Genomic DNA, 19,002 nt, shown 5'->3' with positions numbered 1-19,002 from the left:
GGAAGAGGTTCCCTAGCTGCGCTGTCCAACGTGGTGGCCACCAGCCACGGGGGGACTCAGCACGTGACAGGGGGCCCGTGTGACTGTGGAACAGAACCTTTCATTTAGTTTTAACTTGAACAGCCACGTGAGGTGAGTGGCTGCTCTAGGAGACGTAGGCCCAAGTCCAGACTCCAGACACTGGAGTGAAATGAAAAATGAATTTCCTTGGTTCCTTAACTGCAGGCTGGGGTTTGGGCCAACCCTCTCCTTGGTGAAGACTGACAAAGACGGATAAACTACTTTCCAAATCTTAAAAGCAACCAGAAACTGACAAGACAGTAAGGAAATACCAGGCCCAAATTAAAGTGAAATCAGGAACCCAAAGAGATAAACAAGCACAGAAACCACCTTTGCCCGGAAGTCATTTGCCAACTGGGAAATTTTCAACAGTACAGGAAAAGAGGGACAGGAGTCAAAGGCTGGGTCCCCCAAAGTGTCTAACCTCACTCAGCAGTACCCCAACGGCTACACAGCTCAGGAGGAGAGGAAACCAGGAGGAACCACCTCCCCAGCAGTTACAGCCCACGGTGGTGCAAAGACCCTCGAGACGTGAACGTGGTTTAAGGTGATCCCAGACTGACTGAAGCAAAAATAACGCTCTGAGGGGAGCTGCCTGCATTCCAGGCCTCGGAAGAGCCCTTTGTGACCTAGGACTAGGCACAGATTTCTTAAATACGACGACGAAAAAGCACAATCCATAAAGCAACAAATTGATACACAGGACACCATCAAAATGCAAAACTTCTGCCCTTCAGAACTGCGAAGAGAATGAAAAACCAAACCACAGCCAGGGAGAAAAGCAGAACTTATACCTGATAAAAGACTTGTACCTAGAATATGCAAAGAACCCAACAAGAAAAAAAATTTTTACCAGGCAAAATATTTGAACGACAAAGATATATGGATATCAAGCATATGAAAAGACAGTCAGCATTACTAGGCATTTGGGTAATGTCAATTAAAACCACAATGAAATAGCATTAGTCACCTATTAGATGAGCTAAAATTTAAAAGACTAATCATATCAAGTGTTCCACCAAGTGGAATTCTCACACACTGCTGGTGGAGACGTAAAGTGGTGCAGCCACTCTAGAAGACAGTTCCGCACTTTAAAAAAACAAAAAAAAAAAACACAAAAACTGTTGACTTCTTTAATTTCAAGCCCACTGCCAGCGCCAGCCAGGTAAGGGCCCAACGTGCCAGCCCCATTCATTTTCAGGGCTAGTTGATCAGGCAGGTGAGTCGTCACACACTACTTAGGAGTTTGGCACTTTCTTAAAAAACTAAAAATACACCTACCATATGATCCAGCCATTACAGTACCAGACCCAACCATTCCCAGGAAACACGAAAGCCTACATCCACACAAAGACTTGCACAAAAATATTCAAGCCTTTATTTACAATAACCCAAAACTAGAAAAATTCTCCACACGCTGATCTACATACATCCACGGTCATCCCAAACAATATCCAGAAGAAATTCTGTGGAAGTTGGCAAGTGATTCTAAACATGTAGAAATCTGCAAAGGTCTAGGACAGCCGAGGGACACCTGAAGGAGAACCAAGTGACATGAGTGCCAGGTGAGATGAGACTTATTCCAAAGCTACAGTAATGCAGGCAGCTTAGTACCCGGGGAACTGAACAGAGTCCAAAAACAGATGCACATACACACAGACCTCTCATTTACAATAAAAGCGGCTCCGCAGAGCGTTAGGGAGGAGGCTGCTGTTTTCAATCAATAGCGTTGGGACAACTAGGCCCACATGTTAATGAAATTGGACCCCTTCTTCATACTACACACCAAAACCAGTTCAAGAGAATTATCAGTTAAAGGTGAAAGGCAAACTTAGAAAGCCTTTAGAAGATAACAGAGGAATTAATTCAGCAACTCAAGTTGGGTACGGAAAGACACAAAAAGCACCAATTATACAGAAAAAGACTGAGAACGACATTGCATTAAGCTTAAGAATGTCTGTCCCCCAAAAAAACAAAAAAACAAAACAAAACACAAACACACCACAACTGAGTCAGTGAAACTGCATGTGATCAAGTGGGAAGAGATAGTGGCAAAATATATAACCACCAAGGACTTATGTTCTGAATAATACACAGAAGTGTACAAATCAATTTTTAAAAACCTAATAGAAAAATATGCGCACTCTGTAAAACAGTGAATGGCCAAATGGCCAGTAAATGTATAAAAAGATTATAACCAGGAAAAGGCTATTTAAACCACAAGCGGTGATACTCCAGAAACCACCAGAAGGGGTGGGGAGGAAAGACACACAAGACCAGAGAGGGGCTGAAGGAGGAATGAGAGAGAACGCCAGTCAGTGGCTGGAGCCTGTACGGTTTAGTCAGGAGGTAACCGCAGAACCACTGACTGGCTGGGCCGGGCCTTCTGATACAGTAACTCACTATAAACTGTAACTTTCATTGCGCCCGACCAATCTTAAGGAGAAAGGTATTGTTCAGATGGCGCTTTCGCAGCAGCGCATTTCTGTTCTCGTCTTCACAGCGCTGGGCAATGATTGCAAGTTTGATCGTGGGGCTGGGGGGGGGGTCCATGCCGAGGTGGGGGGGTTCACAGGGAAGCATCCTTTTCGCTGTTTTGAACTGACACTGACGCCCCCCGTCTGTCCCTCACTCTTCTCTTCTACCTTTGTAACAACTCGGCTGGACTCCAGACCCCACAGTCATCACGGTCACTGTAATCGGCTCCCTTCAGGACCTCAGCAGAAGAAACCAACTACTGAGCAGCGACCCCCTCTCGCAGTATGAGGAAGCTGTCGGGGACCCCAAGATATGGAAAGGACGCTACACAGTCCTCGCCCGAGCTCACAATACTCTGCCATCGGTGCAGCTAATTCAGTGGGCGACACAACACATAGGAGGTACATCATCATTCCCATCTTTGGACGTCGTGTAACTTTTATTTAGCCCTTTCCTTAGGAAAAAAGGGAAGGACAAAACCCAAAACAAAATGTATTAAAGTTTGATATGAACTTAATGCTACGCAGAAAACCAATTCACACAATACTGCGTCATCAGTCACCCCAAGATTGGCAGTCACCCTGACTCTAGTATAAGCCAGCCACTTTTTCGGCACCAAGACAAAACCGCCAGGGAACGCGCGCCTTAAACACTTGCAAGCACACTCTCCTGCTATCGGCCAAAAGCCACAAATCCAGGGGCCATACAAGCTGCTTTCAACGTAAACGTGTTTGTTTAAAATCCAAACCAAGACTAAGCATAGAACATCCAAAATCCCTCAACAAAATAGTTCTTAGTGTCTCCCCAAGACCCAAAATGCTGAAAAGCATATTTAAGAGTCCTGATGCGAAGGCAATGGCATTAGAAATCTAAGCGGCCAAGGAGACCACACACGCACCTCTACCATTTGGGACTGATTTCTGCCACTACAACTTGCATTTCTTTTGAAACACCCAAAGCTTCGGCTCACCAATGCACCAGGCACCAAAGGTCCTGGACAACACATGCCACCGGTCAGCCTGCCGGCCCCACCTCAGAGCCTGAGTGGAGTTTCTTGGTAATTTCTCAGCTCAACGGGACGGGATGGTGACGCTGTGTCCTGTGACCACACTGAGAACCACTGCCAACTACCTGGGGCTCATTGAGCTCTGTGTCCTTACCTAAGTGAAGGGAAGTGACCTGTCACTCAAAATCTTTGATCTGAATGGCAGCATGACAGTAAAAGACTCTTTGAACAAGTCAAGGGAAAGCTGGCACACTGTATAATTGGCACTACAGTATTAGGAAGACGGGTTTTTAAAAATTGGTTTCAGGGCATAGTGCCAAACCCGTGTAAAGCATCCAATGACTCCAGCTCATTAGCAAAAGGTACATGAGAGCTTCTGGGGCAGCCACGGAGCATCTTTTACAAATCCCACTCATTTGGTGTCACCTTGAGCAATTTTCTGTCCTCAGAACTTAGAATGAGTCCTAATGAACCACAAGAACAATTTCTAGGGGGAAAAAAAAATTTCAAAATTGTACAGGGGCAGAGCAACACCTTTTCCTGGCTCAAGTGTGATGCTACCGGTACCTGAAATAAAGCAGACAACAGGGAAAACACAGATAAGCCAAGTTCTTCCCAGGTATCAGACCTATGTGGTCTTGAAGGGGGTTCTTTACCGAAGCAAAGCAAGCAGCAGACTGCCCACTGATGCAGTAACAGTTCTCAATAATCAGCAGGCTTGAGTTCTTGTCATTCAATACGTGTTTATTGTGTCCGACACTGGGGGAGGCGGCCGTGTATAAAACAAAGTTTCTGCCCTCGTGAGAAGGTGCTTCAGTTCTCATGAGAAGACGCACAATCCACTACAAACATACAATGCATGACACCGTTTAAGCTCTTCCTTCAGTCCAGCAAAGACAAATGGTGGTCCCGAGGCCGTGAGTAGACACAAGCGCCCAGCATTCACAGCAGAACCCAAGCCACCAGACAGCAGGACTTCTGATCCAGAATATGGAGGCAGAGGGAGATCCTAGGCACGGACAGCCCACAGACATGACTTTTCAGGTTCTTCTAAGCCTTGGTTTTGGTCCATTGGCCCCAAATAAAGGAGTAGAGAGTATGTCAACCCGTAAAACCAGGATGGAAAATCCTAAATTGGTGAGAATGCACACATTCATTTCAGAAATACTTTTACAGCAACAATGGTTACAGGTGATAAATACAAGGGTTACAACAGGCTTATACTTACACCCGTGGGAGAAACATGCAATTTGTGTTTCCCTCACGTTACTCCTGCTTCCCACACAACTGTATTCATAAACAACATCGACCCCAAAAAAGGTCACCGATGAAAAAACTGTCAATGTGGAAGTTACTAAAGCATGTTCTTTGACAGATAACTGTCAATCACTGTACCAAGCAGTATACATTTTTACTTAATTCTAAATTAATTTTAATTAACCAGTTTTCGTTGTTTGTTCATTAAAATGTTTCCTGACACTGTGTTGGCCAGATCAGAACTTCATGATCTGAAAGTATCAGATTCAAATAGAAGACAGACTCACTTAAACTTCCCCAGACACGGTAATTACTCCTGCACACTTCACGCCTACGTCAGGAGGCGGGGCTAAGATGCTACACACAAGTGTGCAGTGCTGGCCCCTCGGCCTGGCCCATCAGGACCCGCCACTTTCGGGCTGAGAGACCCAGGGTGAGCGACGCTAATTCTAACCTTGCAGTGCTCCGTCTGGAAAATGAGGCTAGGACAGCACTGTCACTCTCTCGTTCTTGGGAGGGATACAGGAAAGGAAGCACTAACGCACTCAGCTCAGGTTGGGCACGTGGAGTGAAACACCTGTACCTGACAGTACAGCGCCCGTCCCAGATTTCATCAGTCTGTAAAAAGGTAGTGACACCTCCCAACAACACATGCCCACACAGGTACCCAGTAGGTTACTCTGCTTCCCCATCACTGGATGATACTCAAATGCAGAACTGAAGGCACTTTTCTTGTTTCAAAGTGTTTATGGTAAATGGTGGTGTATGTAAAATTTCGGCAGGATTTTTAAAATTAAATATGAAGCTTGTAAGGAGACACCTTCATGCTGCTAAAAATAGGTAAACTGTGTGGTGATGCTACTGGTATTTTTCTGAGGCTTCCAACTGCTAAAGAGCGGGAATAGTGCCACTTAGGCAAAAACATCCATTTCCGACTTCTGTCTATAAACCATTTCATTAGTGTTTATGCAAATCAGACTATAATTAACAGCATTTGCTAAAAATGCCATTTAAGCTGGAGGTTGAACTATATATGCTTATCTGAATTTATTTCCATCACAGAGCCTAGTAAAAAAACAATACAATTGTTACAGAGAAGAGCAGAGGGGCTTCTCTGCTGCTTTACACTCAGAAACATGTGTATGCAGTTCTGAATGGTAAGATCTGGCACAACTTCTAGAAATTCATGCCAGAAACTGGTAGATACGAATTTCATTTCTCTTGTTTTGCCTTTTTGGTAGTCATGAAATGAAGGGGGGTAAAAAACTGCTAAAATGTTGGTAGAGAGAAAAAGCAATAAAGAGCTGAAATAATCCACTACTAACACAGTTTACAGAGAAATCCCTTCCCATTGTAGCGGGAGGGAGTGAAACTCAGGTGCACCCAGACCTGAGGTCCAGCTGCTCTCCATCCTCTCCATTCCAAGGACCCTTCGAAGAGCTGATCACCAACTTCACGCTTAACTGCTATTTGCATTCACCAACTTCCTGGACTTTGTTACCATTGACTCAAATAAGGTCATTTGCCCAAATTTTAAAAAGTTGCATTTTACATAATTTATGTAAAATTTGCATCAGTAAAAAGTCTCAAAGACCTCCACAGCAATTTTTTGCTAATTACTTAGGGGATTTTACTACGGGAAAACAGTGATGAAAATGTTCTTAAACTGGAGCTTTAAGGCAAAATAAAGTACTATAGAAACTAATTTTTTCTGTTTTAGCCAAAAAAAACCACAAAAACCTCATTTCACAAATATGATAAAAATAACAGAACTTTTAATGCTACTGAAATTTAAAACAAGATTTATTCTACTTACAAGTAAAAATAAGTCTAAAGATGTTTAATTTCAAAGGTTAAAGATTTATATATTATATTAACACTTTGAATCGCATCTTTTGTTACCCTTAAGACAATTTTTAATTATCTTCTCAAACTTTAGACACCTTAAAATACAGGAAAAAAGGTTTCCGTAAAAAAAAATATATATATATATTTGTTTTTAGCAAAGGAAAAAAAGGTAGACAATGTATTATAAAATGTATACTAGAACTTTTTTTAAAATTAGTTTCAGGTGTACAAAGCAATAAACTAGTTGGACATTTATCACTCACAAAGTGATAACATAACCCCCTCCCCCAACTCCATAAAATCTTTACAGAGATATGAACTGAGATCCTACTTCTCTAACTCAAAATAACATCCAAAGAAAAGATAGTAATTCTCTGAACTATTTCTTACATTATAGTGTATGTCTATATCCACACACATATATATATATAACATAGAATATGTAGTAATTTCTTCTGCAGGAGCTAATGAATAACTTTTAAAGGGACTAGTTTTAACAATACAACTACATTATTTAGACAATTTCTCTAATTTCCTACCAAGAAAGTTATGTGACCAGCTGAGGAACCGAGTTTTGAGAACTAGTACATTAAGTTCTGTAATTTCCAACAATGGGCACGGAGTGTTACAGAAACAATTTGTTCAAAATGCCTTAATGATCCTCACTGCTGCTCCTAAGGTCCACTTCCTGCAGACACTTCATCACCGCTGCATTCATGCAACTCCACTCCTAATCTCACACTCACTCACTTTCGCTGAACTGCCAGTCTCAAAAGAGGCTTAAGTCACATCTCCTCTAGGAGTCCCACTATTTGCCCAAACCATAAATACTAAGTTTTGGATTCAGTGTCTGTATTTACCCTCCGACTTGCTATCTGATGGCTAGTCTGTTCATTCAGTGCCTGTGTGTACTCAAGTCTCATGTGATTGTGGGCTCCTTTAAAAGGGAACATGTGTTTTCAACAATCTTTTCCAGTGTTCATTATTCAACTGGATTGTTTGGTAATGACCTGGAAGAAATTCTTTAGAGGAGAATTTATATTATTTGATCTTGCCATTTCGGCAGCATTTAGTACACAAAAGTGTTCAAAAGAAACTAACAGTACAGTCAGCTAGTTTTTCCCCTCCAAGGAGAGCCACAATTATTAAAGAAACCATATGCTCATAAAGATACTGAAACACGAACTTCCTTTAAAGTTTCATGTGTTTAAATATTGCAGGGTTTTAAAAAAAATTAACTCAATAGTACAACTGGATAAAAACATTATGCTGTACGTACCTCGACAAAAATAAGCAGAATACTAACTTATGTATCTTTGATCACTGCATCCACGTACTTTCCTCCCACCTTTCAAAGGTTTTCAAAGATGGGACAACTGACCTGAGTGCTCAGCTGTGTCATTTCGAAGAGGAGACTATTTTCACTACCCGTTTTAGAAATAACATATTAAAGGTGAGGCTCTGTATTTCACTTCAAATAGTAATGGCCTGTCCCTTTTTCCAACCACGAAAATATGTACCTTCTAAGTAAAAATCCCAACGATGGCCATCTTAAGTACAGATCCCCAAACTCTTACATCGCCGTCCGCTTAACCGCATTTCACCCAGTTCCCATAATCACTACAATATTACTACTATCTTAGCCGCGCTGCCTAAAACCCAGCTGCAGGCTAACTATGCAAGAATGAGATACTGTTGAAAATGGCTCAAATTTTTTTTTTTTTACCCTTAGTGCATTAAGTTACAAAATCCTGTACTCAAGTAACAAAACACACACACACACACACACTCACACACACACACACACACCCTCCTGAACGCGAAGGGGTGTCGCAGAGGAACAGCAAGTACTTGTCCCCCTGAGTGACCGGTCCTGCAGCAGCGTTGGGGGCTGGGGCAGAAGAGGAGGAAACTTGGGAGGCACAATGAATCCAGCCGGTGTTCAGGGCCAGCGCCCGGAGACTCACGGGGCCACGGGAAACTTGCGCGCCCGCAGCGGGGACGCCGGGGCCACCGCCGCCGCGGGTGCGAGGCTCACCGCCCGCAGCCCTCGGGCCCGTCAGTCTCCACCGCCGGTCGCCCCGGCGTCCCCGCGGGTTTCCCTCTTCCTCCTCCTTCCTCTCGCTCCCCTTTTGTTTTGGAGGCACTTGGCCCGCTCCGGCGGAGGCCGGCCGTCCTCCCGGAGCCGCCAGCCTCCCGCATCCTCGGGCCCCGCCGGCTTCCCCGAGCCCCGGGCTCCCCGCCCCCCCGCAGCACCCCGCCTCCGCGACCCCCCGGGCTCCCCGAGCTCCCGGCCTCCCCACCGCCCCCGGCTCCCCGATCCCCCGGCCTCCCGGAGCCGCGGGCCGCGGGCTGGCGGCGCGGGAGGGACCGATCTGCGTCGCATCTGTCGCCGGGACCGGCGGGTCCGGCTCCGCTCGGCCCTCCGCCCTCGGGCCGCGGCCCTGCCAGCCACCAGCTCCCGGAGTCGGCCCGGCCCCCGCCCCGCACTCACCCGGACCGCGCTCGGCGCGGGGAGGCGAAGGCTGACGACGACGGGGCGGCGCGGCGGGCGGACGGGCCGCGATCCCTCCCACGCCTCACGCCGCGGGCGCACAGCGGTCCGGTCCCGGCGGCGGCGGCGGCGGCGGCAGCGGGCTCGCGCCCTCGGGGCCGTGCTGCGTCGGCGCGTGCGCGGCGGCCGCCTGAGGTGCGCGCCCCCCTCCGCCGCGCGCGCCCGCCCGCGTCCCGTCCCGAGCTTCCGCCTCCCGGAGGACCCGGCCCGCGCATGCCCAGCACGCCGCCGGGCTCCGCTCCCGGGATCGCGCCGGGGACGCGGGGCGGAGGTCCCGGGACGGGCCGGGGCTGCGTGCGGCGTGGCTGCCGGCCCCGCGGGCCCGCGCGGGAGCCCCGGGAACCCTGGCCGGGGCGGGGGGGGCGCCCGCTGAGCGGACGTCCTGGAGGGCGCTGTGCGCCGGCGGGGGACACTCAGGGGGAGCCCGCCCATCCCTCCCCTTCCCTGTGTCCGAGCCCCACACGCGGCCTCTCTGGAGGTCGCCCTGGTCGGCGGCGCCGCAGCCCGGCCCAGAGCCGGACCCGCCGGTGTCCCCGGGCCTGGCCGGTGACCTCTGGGGGCTTCATGCCCGGCCTGAGCAGGTAGGTGTCCTGCGCCCCTTTGCAGATGGGGAGGCTGAGGCCCGGGGGTTTGTCTCAGTGGGATCACAGCTCATGCGGGGCGCGCCGAGGTTTGATCTGGGAAGTCGGTCTGAAGGGGCCTGTGAGTCGGCCAGAGGGGGACAGATGAGCCACCTGGGCGCCAGCTGGCGCTGGTCCGCGGCCGTTCATCCCCACGCCGCTGCCCGGGGTCTTGCAGTTTGATCGGGGGAGGCGGATGCCGGGGCCTGGGAATCACCGGCGGGGGCGTGTGAAGTGAGAGTCGGCTTTGCAGAGAAACTGACGGGTTATGACTGGAGCATAGAGGGGGGGGTGCGGCGGGGGTAAAACGTGCGACGGCCGGGGCCTCGTAGTCGGAGTCGCGCCCACGGGCCTGGACTTCATTCTTTCCGCAGCAGGCACCTTAGGTGTAGGCAGAAGGCGTAGCTGGTTTGTCCTTCAAAACAAAAAATCACTGGCAACCTTACGGGAGGAAGTGAAAGCAGAAGCAGGGCAGCTTTCATTTTTATGGTATCACTTGAATCCTCGCCACAAACCGGGAGGCAGGACAGGCACATGCTGCTCTTTGAAAGGTGAGGTCACTGAGGCTCACCAAGGTGACCCACCATCCCTTTCTCTGAAGCTGTAATTTGGCTGTCACTATAACAGGATCCGGTAAAATAAATTGCTTTTGCTTAGCAAGAGTTTTGCCTTATTTAATGTCTTCTTTTTTATTGTTCTTTAAGGAAATGTAGCATGGTTGTTTTTTTAAAAAAAAACACACAAAAAAAACGACATTTAAGATTGTAAGGAATTGTGTCTCACAACGTCGGCCCCAGGACCTTTGCACTGGCTGTTTACCTGGAACTCTCCCCCTCTGCTTGGAGCTTCTCACTTCCTCACTTCCTTCAAGCCTGAAGATGTCACCTCATTAGATGTCACCTGACCATCTGTGTATAATAGGAACCCCCTTCTACGCTCCGTTCCCCACGCTCTTACTCTGCTCTGTTGTTCCCCAAAGCACCTATTGTTCACCACAGTCTTACAATATGTACTTGTTTATTTCTTGATTGCCTGCTCCCTCCCCTAGAATATTAGATTCATTAGAGCAGAGACTTTGTTTTGTTCACTTCTGGGTCCCTGGCACATAATAAAATATTTGTTGAGTGATTGAATGAAGCTTTGGGTAATGTGAAGTTAGAAAGTATTAAAAGTATAAGAAGGGAGTGGGAGTCAGGGGAGGGGGGTGAGGGACAAAGGGGATTGTATTAAGGATGTCTTTGGGGGAGGGGTTGTGCTTTGTGTGGTAGACTAAACATGGCCGCATCGCATTACCGCACGGGTCACGGGTTAAACATCTTTAACACTCCTGCCAACAAGAAATGGAACCTAGTTATTCAGCCCTTGAACTTGGACAGATCTTGTAACTTCTTTGACCCTTAAATGTGTCACAGTGATGTACATCTTCTAAGCCAAGGCCCCAAGGGGTCATGTGGTTTTCTTTTCACCCTTTTAAACAAGCGCAAGCCGGCCTAGGGAGGAGGCCATGTGGAGGAGAACTGAGGCACCCTGGCCGACACGCTGCCAACTGCCAGACGTGTGGGTGAGGCTGCACTAGACCACCCAGCCACAGTCAAGTGTCCAGCCAGCTACAGTGACACGAGACCCAGAGAGACCAGCAGAACTGTCAGCGGCACCCAGCCCAAGCTGCCCAAGCAGGGAACTATGAGCAAATAAAATAAAAACTTGCGGTTTTAAGCTTCTACAGTTTGGGGTAGTTTGTTCCACAGCCATAGATGACCGATCCATCCACTTTCCTTGACTCTACCTTGATACGTTTGAAGTTCATGTTCTTGATGGGCGGCTTTGATTATTCTTCGGCTTACGAAGCAAATAGAAGACCTGATGCAAATGAGGAGAGGAAACAGGAGGAAACGGAGACCAAGCTGGGAAACAATGAGCAGCTGGATGTCTAACAGACCCTTCTTACCCCTTAAGCGAACTTGTGCTGCTAGAGAGGAGTAAGATGAACAATGGCACAGACTCAGGCTCAAGTTCAACCATCAGCAGCATCTGAGGCTGGGCAGGTTGCATAACATCTCTGAGCCTCATTCCTCACCTGTGGAAGGGGACTTACAAAGGATTGCATGAAATCGGGTTATTGTAGGAGGAAACGAACCATCCCGTAAAACGCTCGGCAGGCAGAGTGCTTGGCATAATGTCCCCTCAATAAGCGGTGCTGATTAGCTATCGCATTACTGCACGGGTCACAAACAACCTTGATCATGGGCTGCCCAGAGCCTAGCATTAATGAAGGCGGCTTTTCCTCGAGCTCTGTGGGTCAGGTCCTGTAAACCCTGTCTCAACCTCACAGCAAACCTGCAGCATAGACAAGTTGGCATCACCCCTGTTTTATTGATGTGAAAACTGTGGCTCAGAAAAAAAGAAGCAATGAGACAGAGCAGGGCTGGGATTCAGTGCTTCTCCCTGTGCCCTGTGCAGCCTCTGCGACACCCAAACCCTGTACAACAAACAGAACCCAGAGCACCCTTTGGCTCTCCCCTTCCTGCACTGTGCAGATGGGCCGAGCACTGACCTTGTGTGGGAAGCTTTCAGGAAGGGCTTCCTGTGTTGGCAAAGCAGCTGCTCAAGCCTGGGAGCAGTTCCCCCTTGAGAAGCCCCCACCTCCCCTCCCCCGGCTAGTGAGGGCTCAGGCCCAGGAGAGACGAGCTCAGGGCAGGCAAGCAGAAACAGATGTTTAAGGGTACGGGGTGGGTGACAATAACGAGGGCACGGAAGCCAATGTCACCGAGAAGACAGGCCCAGGCGACTGCCCATGTCCTGCCAATGACCAGCACACACGTCGCCTAGAGGAGCTGCAATGAAAGAAAGGGAGACCCAGGAGACACTTCTACATCCGGTAAGATGTGCCCCTGGGAGCTATGGGCCTGTCACACACACACCCAGGGGTGCTGGCCCTCCTGGTGAGAATCAAAGACCGGTCAGGGGAGAGAGACCTGGGAGCAGTGGGGTGAGAAAGGAGTCCGACAGAGCTAAGTTCAAATCCCAGCTTCCCCACGTGATAACCACTCAACCTCTGAGCCTCAACTTCGTCACCTGTAGAAGGGAGGAGAGGGACAGCGGCAGGCTGCACGAGCAGAAGGGAAGGGGACACCGGACGCCCCTAGAGAAGATGCCCCAAGGGGAAGCAGAACAAAGGAGGGGCCGTATGGGGGACCAGAAGACAGAGTGCCTCCTGCAGATCCCAGCCAGGCCAGCGTAGACATGAGATGGGCCAGAACCGCTAAGTGCACTTGCCCAGGAGGGAGCCTTCTGGGCTCAGGCTGTCCGGACCGTGAGTGCAGCTTTTCGTACACATTTGATATCCCACTTGCACACGTTGTGGGGGTCACGTTCAGCAAAGACGGCTGCTCATTTCCTTTGTTTCCAGCCTCTAAAACGTAAGCAAGCTGCTGTTTTGAACACTTCCAGGTTCTTTCATCTTCTCAGCTTTCTTTTTCCTTTTCTGAGCCCCATTTTCCTATTTTCTATTTCCGTCATGATCGTGTACTAATTCTCAGTGGTCTAGAACAGTGCTTCCCAAACAGCCCGTAGTGAGGAACCCGCCCTTCCATTCCCCCAGTCCACTGTGGACTGATGCGTTTGTAAAATGCAATTAAAATGAATTATTAGAAATACATGACATTTTTTAAAGGCAAAAACATACAAAAGACAAGCCCCTGTTTTTGTTACTAGATTCAAAGGACAGAAAACAACTGTGCCAAATAGCTTGGGAAGTTTTTAAAAGTCTTAATTCCTGTCTTTATCTCCCTGCAAACTGATAGCAGTATGCAGACCAGTTTGGTTCCACACATCACACTATCAAAAGCACTGGTGTGTAAGATTAAAAAAACAAAACGTGACTGCATTCAAAGGTACACATTTGAATATGCTTTCATTAAAAAGGTATATATTAAAGGCAATGCAAACAAAAATGTCAATGTTTCCATATATGTTTATAAAACAATGGTTTTGTTTCTGTTGTTTTATTTCTATTCCAAATGGTCTATCAAATGAAAAGTGAAGTACAAACTATAGTTAATAACTATAGATTTTATATCAAAATTAAATAAGGCTAAATTTTTTAAAATTTAATATTTGGGAGTTGTAATTCAATCTTATTTAAATTCGTATAAAAATAAAATGATTTGCATTCTAGTATGCAGTATTCTTCTAACCCAATATAAAGAATTGGTGTCTCTCTTCAGATACATTGCTTCTGTGTATATACAAAATATACAAATTTTGTGCATATACATATATACACACATTTAGAATAATAGGAATTGTTGAATATCGCAAAATATTCTTCAACTTCCATCTGCAACTAGTGTGAATACCACACTAACTGAGGTAGCGGTGATAGTTGCACAACTCTGAATATACTAAAAAGCATTGAATTGTACTTTTTTACAAAAAAAAGGGGAGAACCTGACTCACTCGTGGAACTTGAGATTCAGGCTCACCAAGACCTATCTCTTGAGGATACTCTCTCCATCTTTCAGCTTCAGGGTCCATTCTAACACAGTTCTCTCTTGTGACGGCAAAGTGACCCCATTTTATCCCCTCAACAACCTCTGGAGAAAAGTCTGCCCCTTTCCAGCAGTTTCAAGCGAAGTCTCACTGGCTCTAGTTGTCCAGGCTTTGGTCCCACACCCGCCATGAAACTGGGCAGTGCCAGCCTCACGCAAACTAAACCAAAAAGAGTGATTTCCAGCAGGAAGGGAAGGGGGGTGGGCAGCCCAAATAGCAAATGCCCTCCTCCCCCCTTTCATCTGGTAACAGGCCCCCACTGTTACTGCAGGACATGTCCTGCCCACAATTCTCATGGTCCAGAGATGGAGGATGGTGGTACCTTCCTTCTTGGGCTCTTGGCTCCCTCTTAGGATGTAACTCTGGAGTGAGTGTCACAGAGCAAAAGCATTTCGGTGGGAGACCCTCAGAGCCTGCACGTGAGCCCCTGTCATAGCACAGTCACAGCTGACCCACCTGCCGTCCTTCCTTCAGCCCTGAGGGCGGCTGCATGCTCCCTGTCTGGTTCCCTTAAGTTAGCCAAAGTCAGCGTATAAAATTATGGGCACCACAGTACACTCTCAATTAATAACAGATATTATTGTTGTTGTCTCCCAATGTCTTGGGAACATTACTTTTTCTTTGTAATAGGCCTAATTTCTAGAACCGTCTTAGATTTATACAAAAGTTGTATAGTGCAGAGGTTACCATATACCCTGCACCCAGTTTCTCTGTTAACATCTTTCATTAGCATGACATATTTGTTACAATTAATTAACCAATACTGATGCATTCTTGTTAACTAAAGTCCATAGTTTGTTCAGACTTCCTTTGCTTTTACCTAGTGTCCCTTTTCTAGTCCAGGGACCCATCCAGGACACCACACAATATTTAGTCGCCACAGCTCCTAGGCTCCTCTTGGCTGTGACCGTTTCTCACTTTCCTTGGTTCTGATGGCCTTGAGGGTTCTAAGAACGCTAGTTGGGTATTTTGTAGGATGACCCATTGCTGGAATTTACTTGTATCCTTCTCATGATTAGACTGAGGTTATGGGTTATTGGGAGGAAGACCACAGACCCAGGGTGCCATTATCATCACATCATCTCAAGGGCACACACTACTGCTATCAACATGACTTAGACTGTCGACGTTGACCTTGGTCGCCTGGCCGAGGTCGTGGTGTGTCGGGTTTCCCCACCATTAAGTTACTCTCACCACACTCCTTTCTGGACTGTCTGCTTTGAAAGGAGGGCTCTATGTATAACCCACACCTAGAGCGTGGGGAGTTATGTTCCCTGCCTTGAGGGCAGGAAGTATCTACATAAATTATTTGGAGTTCTTCTGTATGGGAGAGTTGTCTCTTCACTTCCATCTGTTAATTTATTCCGTCATTTATATCAGTATGGGCTCATGAATATTTATTTTTTTACTTTGGGTTATAATCCATTACCACTTTATTTTGTTTCTCTTGGGGACATGGTTAATGTACGAAACTACCTTCAAATCTGACCTCATCCATTCAAACTCAGGCCCGTGTTTGCGTGGATTAGAGCTGCCTCGTGGCAGGAAATCAGTCCCGATGATGCATAGAAATTTCCATTCATGAAAAGAGCCAGGTAGGCAGCTGGCAGTGGGAAGAGATTGATGGGTCTGGTTATAAAGCTTGAACTCACCTCGCAGGGCTCTAACGTTCGTTCCCTCATGCTGAGCCCCTAGGACGTGCCGCCCAGCACGCTAAACACCAGGTTGCTTCATTCTAGTGGGAGCAGACAAGTAAACAGGTAATTACTACACACAGCCAGCCAATTTATGCTGTCGCAGAGGTCAGGTTTGCATCAGGTCTTAAGGCAGACAGGCCGGGGAAGGACATCCCTGGAGAGAGCACAGCACAGGCAGAGTGTGAGAGGAACACAAGCTGAGCTGGGTCATTGACAAAGCAGGGCGTTTGGGGCCTGACTGTGTTGCTTGAGATTGTGGGGGAGAGAACAAATGACAATGTGAGTCAGTCGGCACTCAGCTACGAGGCTACCAGAGCAAGAGAAAATAACCCTGGTGCTCTTAAGCCAAAGGAGTTTTACTGGAAGGCATCTCTGCAGGGTTAGCCTCAGCTGTGATTAGCAGAAACCCTACTGAAATAGGAAAACATACAGGGATTGTTTCTGTCTCATGAAGAAAGTCCGGAGGTAGGAAGAAAACTGACAAGGACACTCCATACATCCCTCAGAGCCCAGGCCCCTTCTATGCTTCTGCTCCACCACACAAGACTTCCATTCGCAGATCACCTCAGGGTGTAAGGTGGCTGCTAGAGCCCCAGCCGTTACTTCCACATTCTACGCAGCAGGAAAAAGGAGGAGGGACCAAATGGCATGCTCTCCTGAATGTCCCACCCAACACTTCTGCATACATCCCTTCGGCAGAGACCTACTCATATGGCCACACCAGCTTGATGGGAGGCTGGGAAATGAAGTCTTATAGCCAACAAATCACAAGTCTGAAAAAAGAAAACATGAAGAGAATGCAATTGAGGAGGCAACCAGGAGGACCTGCCGCAAAAGGATACCGGGGGCTCCGTGAGCCAAAGGGAAGCTGGAGAAGCAGAATGAACACTGGGCAGAAGCAACGGGCCTTCTGGGGACCAGGCAGGAGAAATGGTCAGGGAAGGACCTCGCTGGCCGTCATGTACCACTAGTAATCTGTTCCTACAGCAGGCTGATCTTGCCACCACTTGCTCAAGATTCAAACTCCCAGACAGGTGCATCCAAGTGGCCTGTCTAGGTCACGTGACTGTGCCCTGGCTGCCACTGGGGGGAGGGGGGACTCACTGTCCATTTCTCTGGTGGGAGGTGGAGTCTGGTCCACTCGCCGGGAGGCTCAAGCTGTGGAAAGGGGGTTGGCGTAGGGCCGCCACAAAAGACAGACACCCCCCTGGAGCCACACTTGGGTTCCTCCTCTGGAACGTCGCCATCTCTGAAGAATCCAGCTCATGCTCCATCTTCCACTAGCTTTTCTTGCCTTCTCTTCCACCATCTCTTCCCCCTCTCGCCCTCTTACCTTTCTAGACGTTTCTATATTCTCAGTTCCACTGAAGCGGGAATAGTCAATGAGACAGTGTCAGAGCTGGAGAAAAGAGACGAACATATATACCAGCCTGGACCCCAGGAGCTCTACACACAGTGCTGTGTCGCCCCCCACAATGCCGACTGTTAAACTTTAAGGATTTTACAAGCCGATTGTTAATTGTTAAACCCAGCCATCATTAAAAATCAAATCATGTAAACTTAACAGTTAAATAAATTATATTAAAAACAAAGGTAATAAATATCCAAAACTCATCATTTCCTAATTATGTTACTGCAAGTAACTATTATCGATGCTCTTGTCTACTGTCTCTTTATAGCAGAACCCCTACGTAATGATGAGCTACGGCCCATCTCTTCCTGACCCTGCTTTCAGTGACGTCACATTGGGAGCTTGGAACCAGCCATGGTGGGAATATCTATGACAAGGAGGTCACAAACACTGCAAGTTAGGGTTCTCCCTCTCCCCGGGAGTCTGTTAAACATTTACCAGCGTGCCACTGTCTGTCTTCATTCTATCTCATTTGATGAGATGACATAGTCAGGATTTGGAAACAGGTAAGACAGGGACATTTAGAGCAAAGCCTCTTAGTCCAACACAACGAAATTCATTCTAAGTACCTGTTAGTTCTGTACCTACTTTTTGCTTCCTCTGCTGTGACCGTTAACGACCATGGCTATAATTTTTGAGCAACTATTAGGTTGGTGCAAAAGCAATTGTGGTTTAAAAGGTTAGAAATAATTGCAAAAACTGCAATTACTTTTGCACCAACCTAATATTAGATACCGGGCATATGAATTTTGTAGTCTCTTATCATCACTTTCAAGTTATATACTATTATCCTATTTTATGGATGAGAAAACTGAGGCACAGAGAGCTTAGGAGACTGCCTGAGATCAAACCTTTTGCTCCCTGCCACAGGCTCTCCTGTCTGGCTTGGTGTGTACCTATCTCTTTCTAACCTGAAACAACTCAGAAGCTAACAATTATGTCACCAGACATGTTGTCACTTTAAATTCCAATTGGTCTTCGTGCGTACCTCTTCTGCCTTTTCTGAAGTGTGCTTTATTCTTTGGCTTGAGCTATTTTCCTTCTCATCTTCTCCAGGCTTATGCTCTTGCATTTAACTGTGATGTGATAACGCCCTTTTCTTTTCTTTAAAGTTATCTAGCCAAAGCAAGTGGTAGTTTATAACCTCCACCAGATAATTAATGTGAGTGACAACCCACGGGCATTGCACATACTTCAGCAGGGTTGGGAGGAGTTCACAAGCACCAAAGCTGGGAATAAATGACGGGGGACAGGCCTGCACCCACTCCCCGGAAACGCACACTCTACAGACGGCATCTCACAGCATCCTTATTGACAAGTAACCAGTGTGGTCGCCCTAAGGGGAGACTTAGTCCCAGCAAGGTAAGGGACTCCCCCAGGGCAACAGCAACAGGAGTTCGGGGCAGAATCCAACCACGAATGGGATTACCTCGTGCTGAATCGGTGTTTGTTGAATGACTAAATGAAGGTTTCCCTAACTACTCGCTTCTCCCCAGGATCACGCACCCAGTGTGTTTCCT

The 19,002-nt window shown here is 47.5% G+C and overlaps 1 protein-coding gene across 1 annotated transcript; it reads right to left on the bottom strand.

The window, feature by feature from the left end:
- Positions 1–4,267: 4,267 nt before the first annotated feature.
- LOC141567908 (uncharacterized) lies at positions 4,268–9,769 on the bottom strand. The gene is made up of 3 exons (XM_074316910.1): positions 9,667–9,769; positions 9,144–9,615; positions 4,268–4,673 (listed from the first exon to the last, which is right to left on the bottom strand). Exons 1-3 carry the CDS (start codon positions 9,767–9,769, stop codon positions 4,646–4,648), a joined length of 603 nt encoding a protein of 200 aa, XP_074173011.1. The 3' UTR covers positions 4,268–4,645.
- Between the last annotated feature and the right edge of the window lie 9,233 nt (positions 9,770–19,002).

This window comes from Rhinolophus sinicus, linkage group LG12 (genome assembly GCF_036562045.2).
Source record: "Rhinolophus sinicus isolate RSC01 linkage group LG12, ASM3656204v1, whole genome shotgun sequence".
Lineage (NCBI taxonomy): Eukaryota > Metazoa > Chordata > Mammalia > Chiroptera > Rhinolophidae > Rhinolophus > Rhinolophus sinicus.
Note: the sequence above shows the minus strand (reverse complement) of the source record. Positions and strands in the feature narration are given on the sequence as shown.

Coding starts and splice junctions, on each gene's coding strand:
- LOC141567908 (XM_074316910.1), bottom strand. CDS start 9,769: ATGAAGCCCCCAGAGGTCACCGGCCAGGCCCGGGGACACCGGCGGGTC. Junction 9,616..9,666: donor GCGACCTCCAGAGAGGCCGC/GTGTGGGGCTCG, acceptor GCTCCCCCTGAG/TGTCCCCCGCCGGCGCACAG. Junction 4,674..9,143: donor CCGCGCCGAGCGCGGTCCGG/GTGAGTGCGGGG, acceptor TCACCAATTTAG/GATTTTCCATCCTGGTTTTA.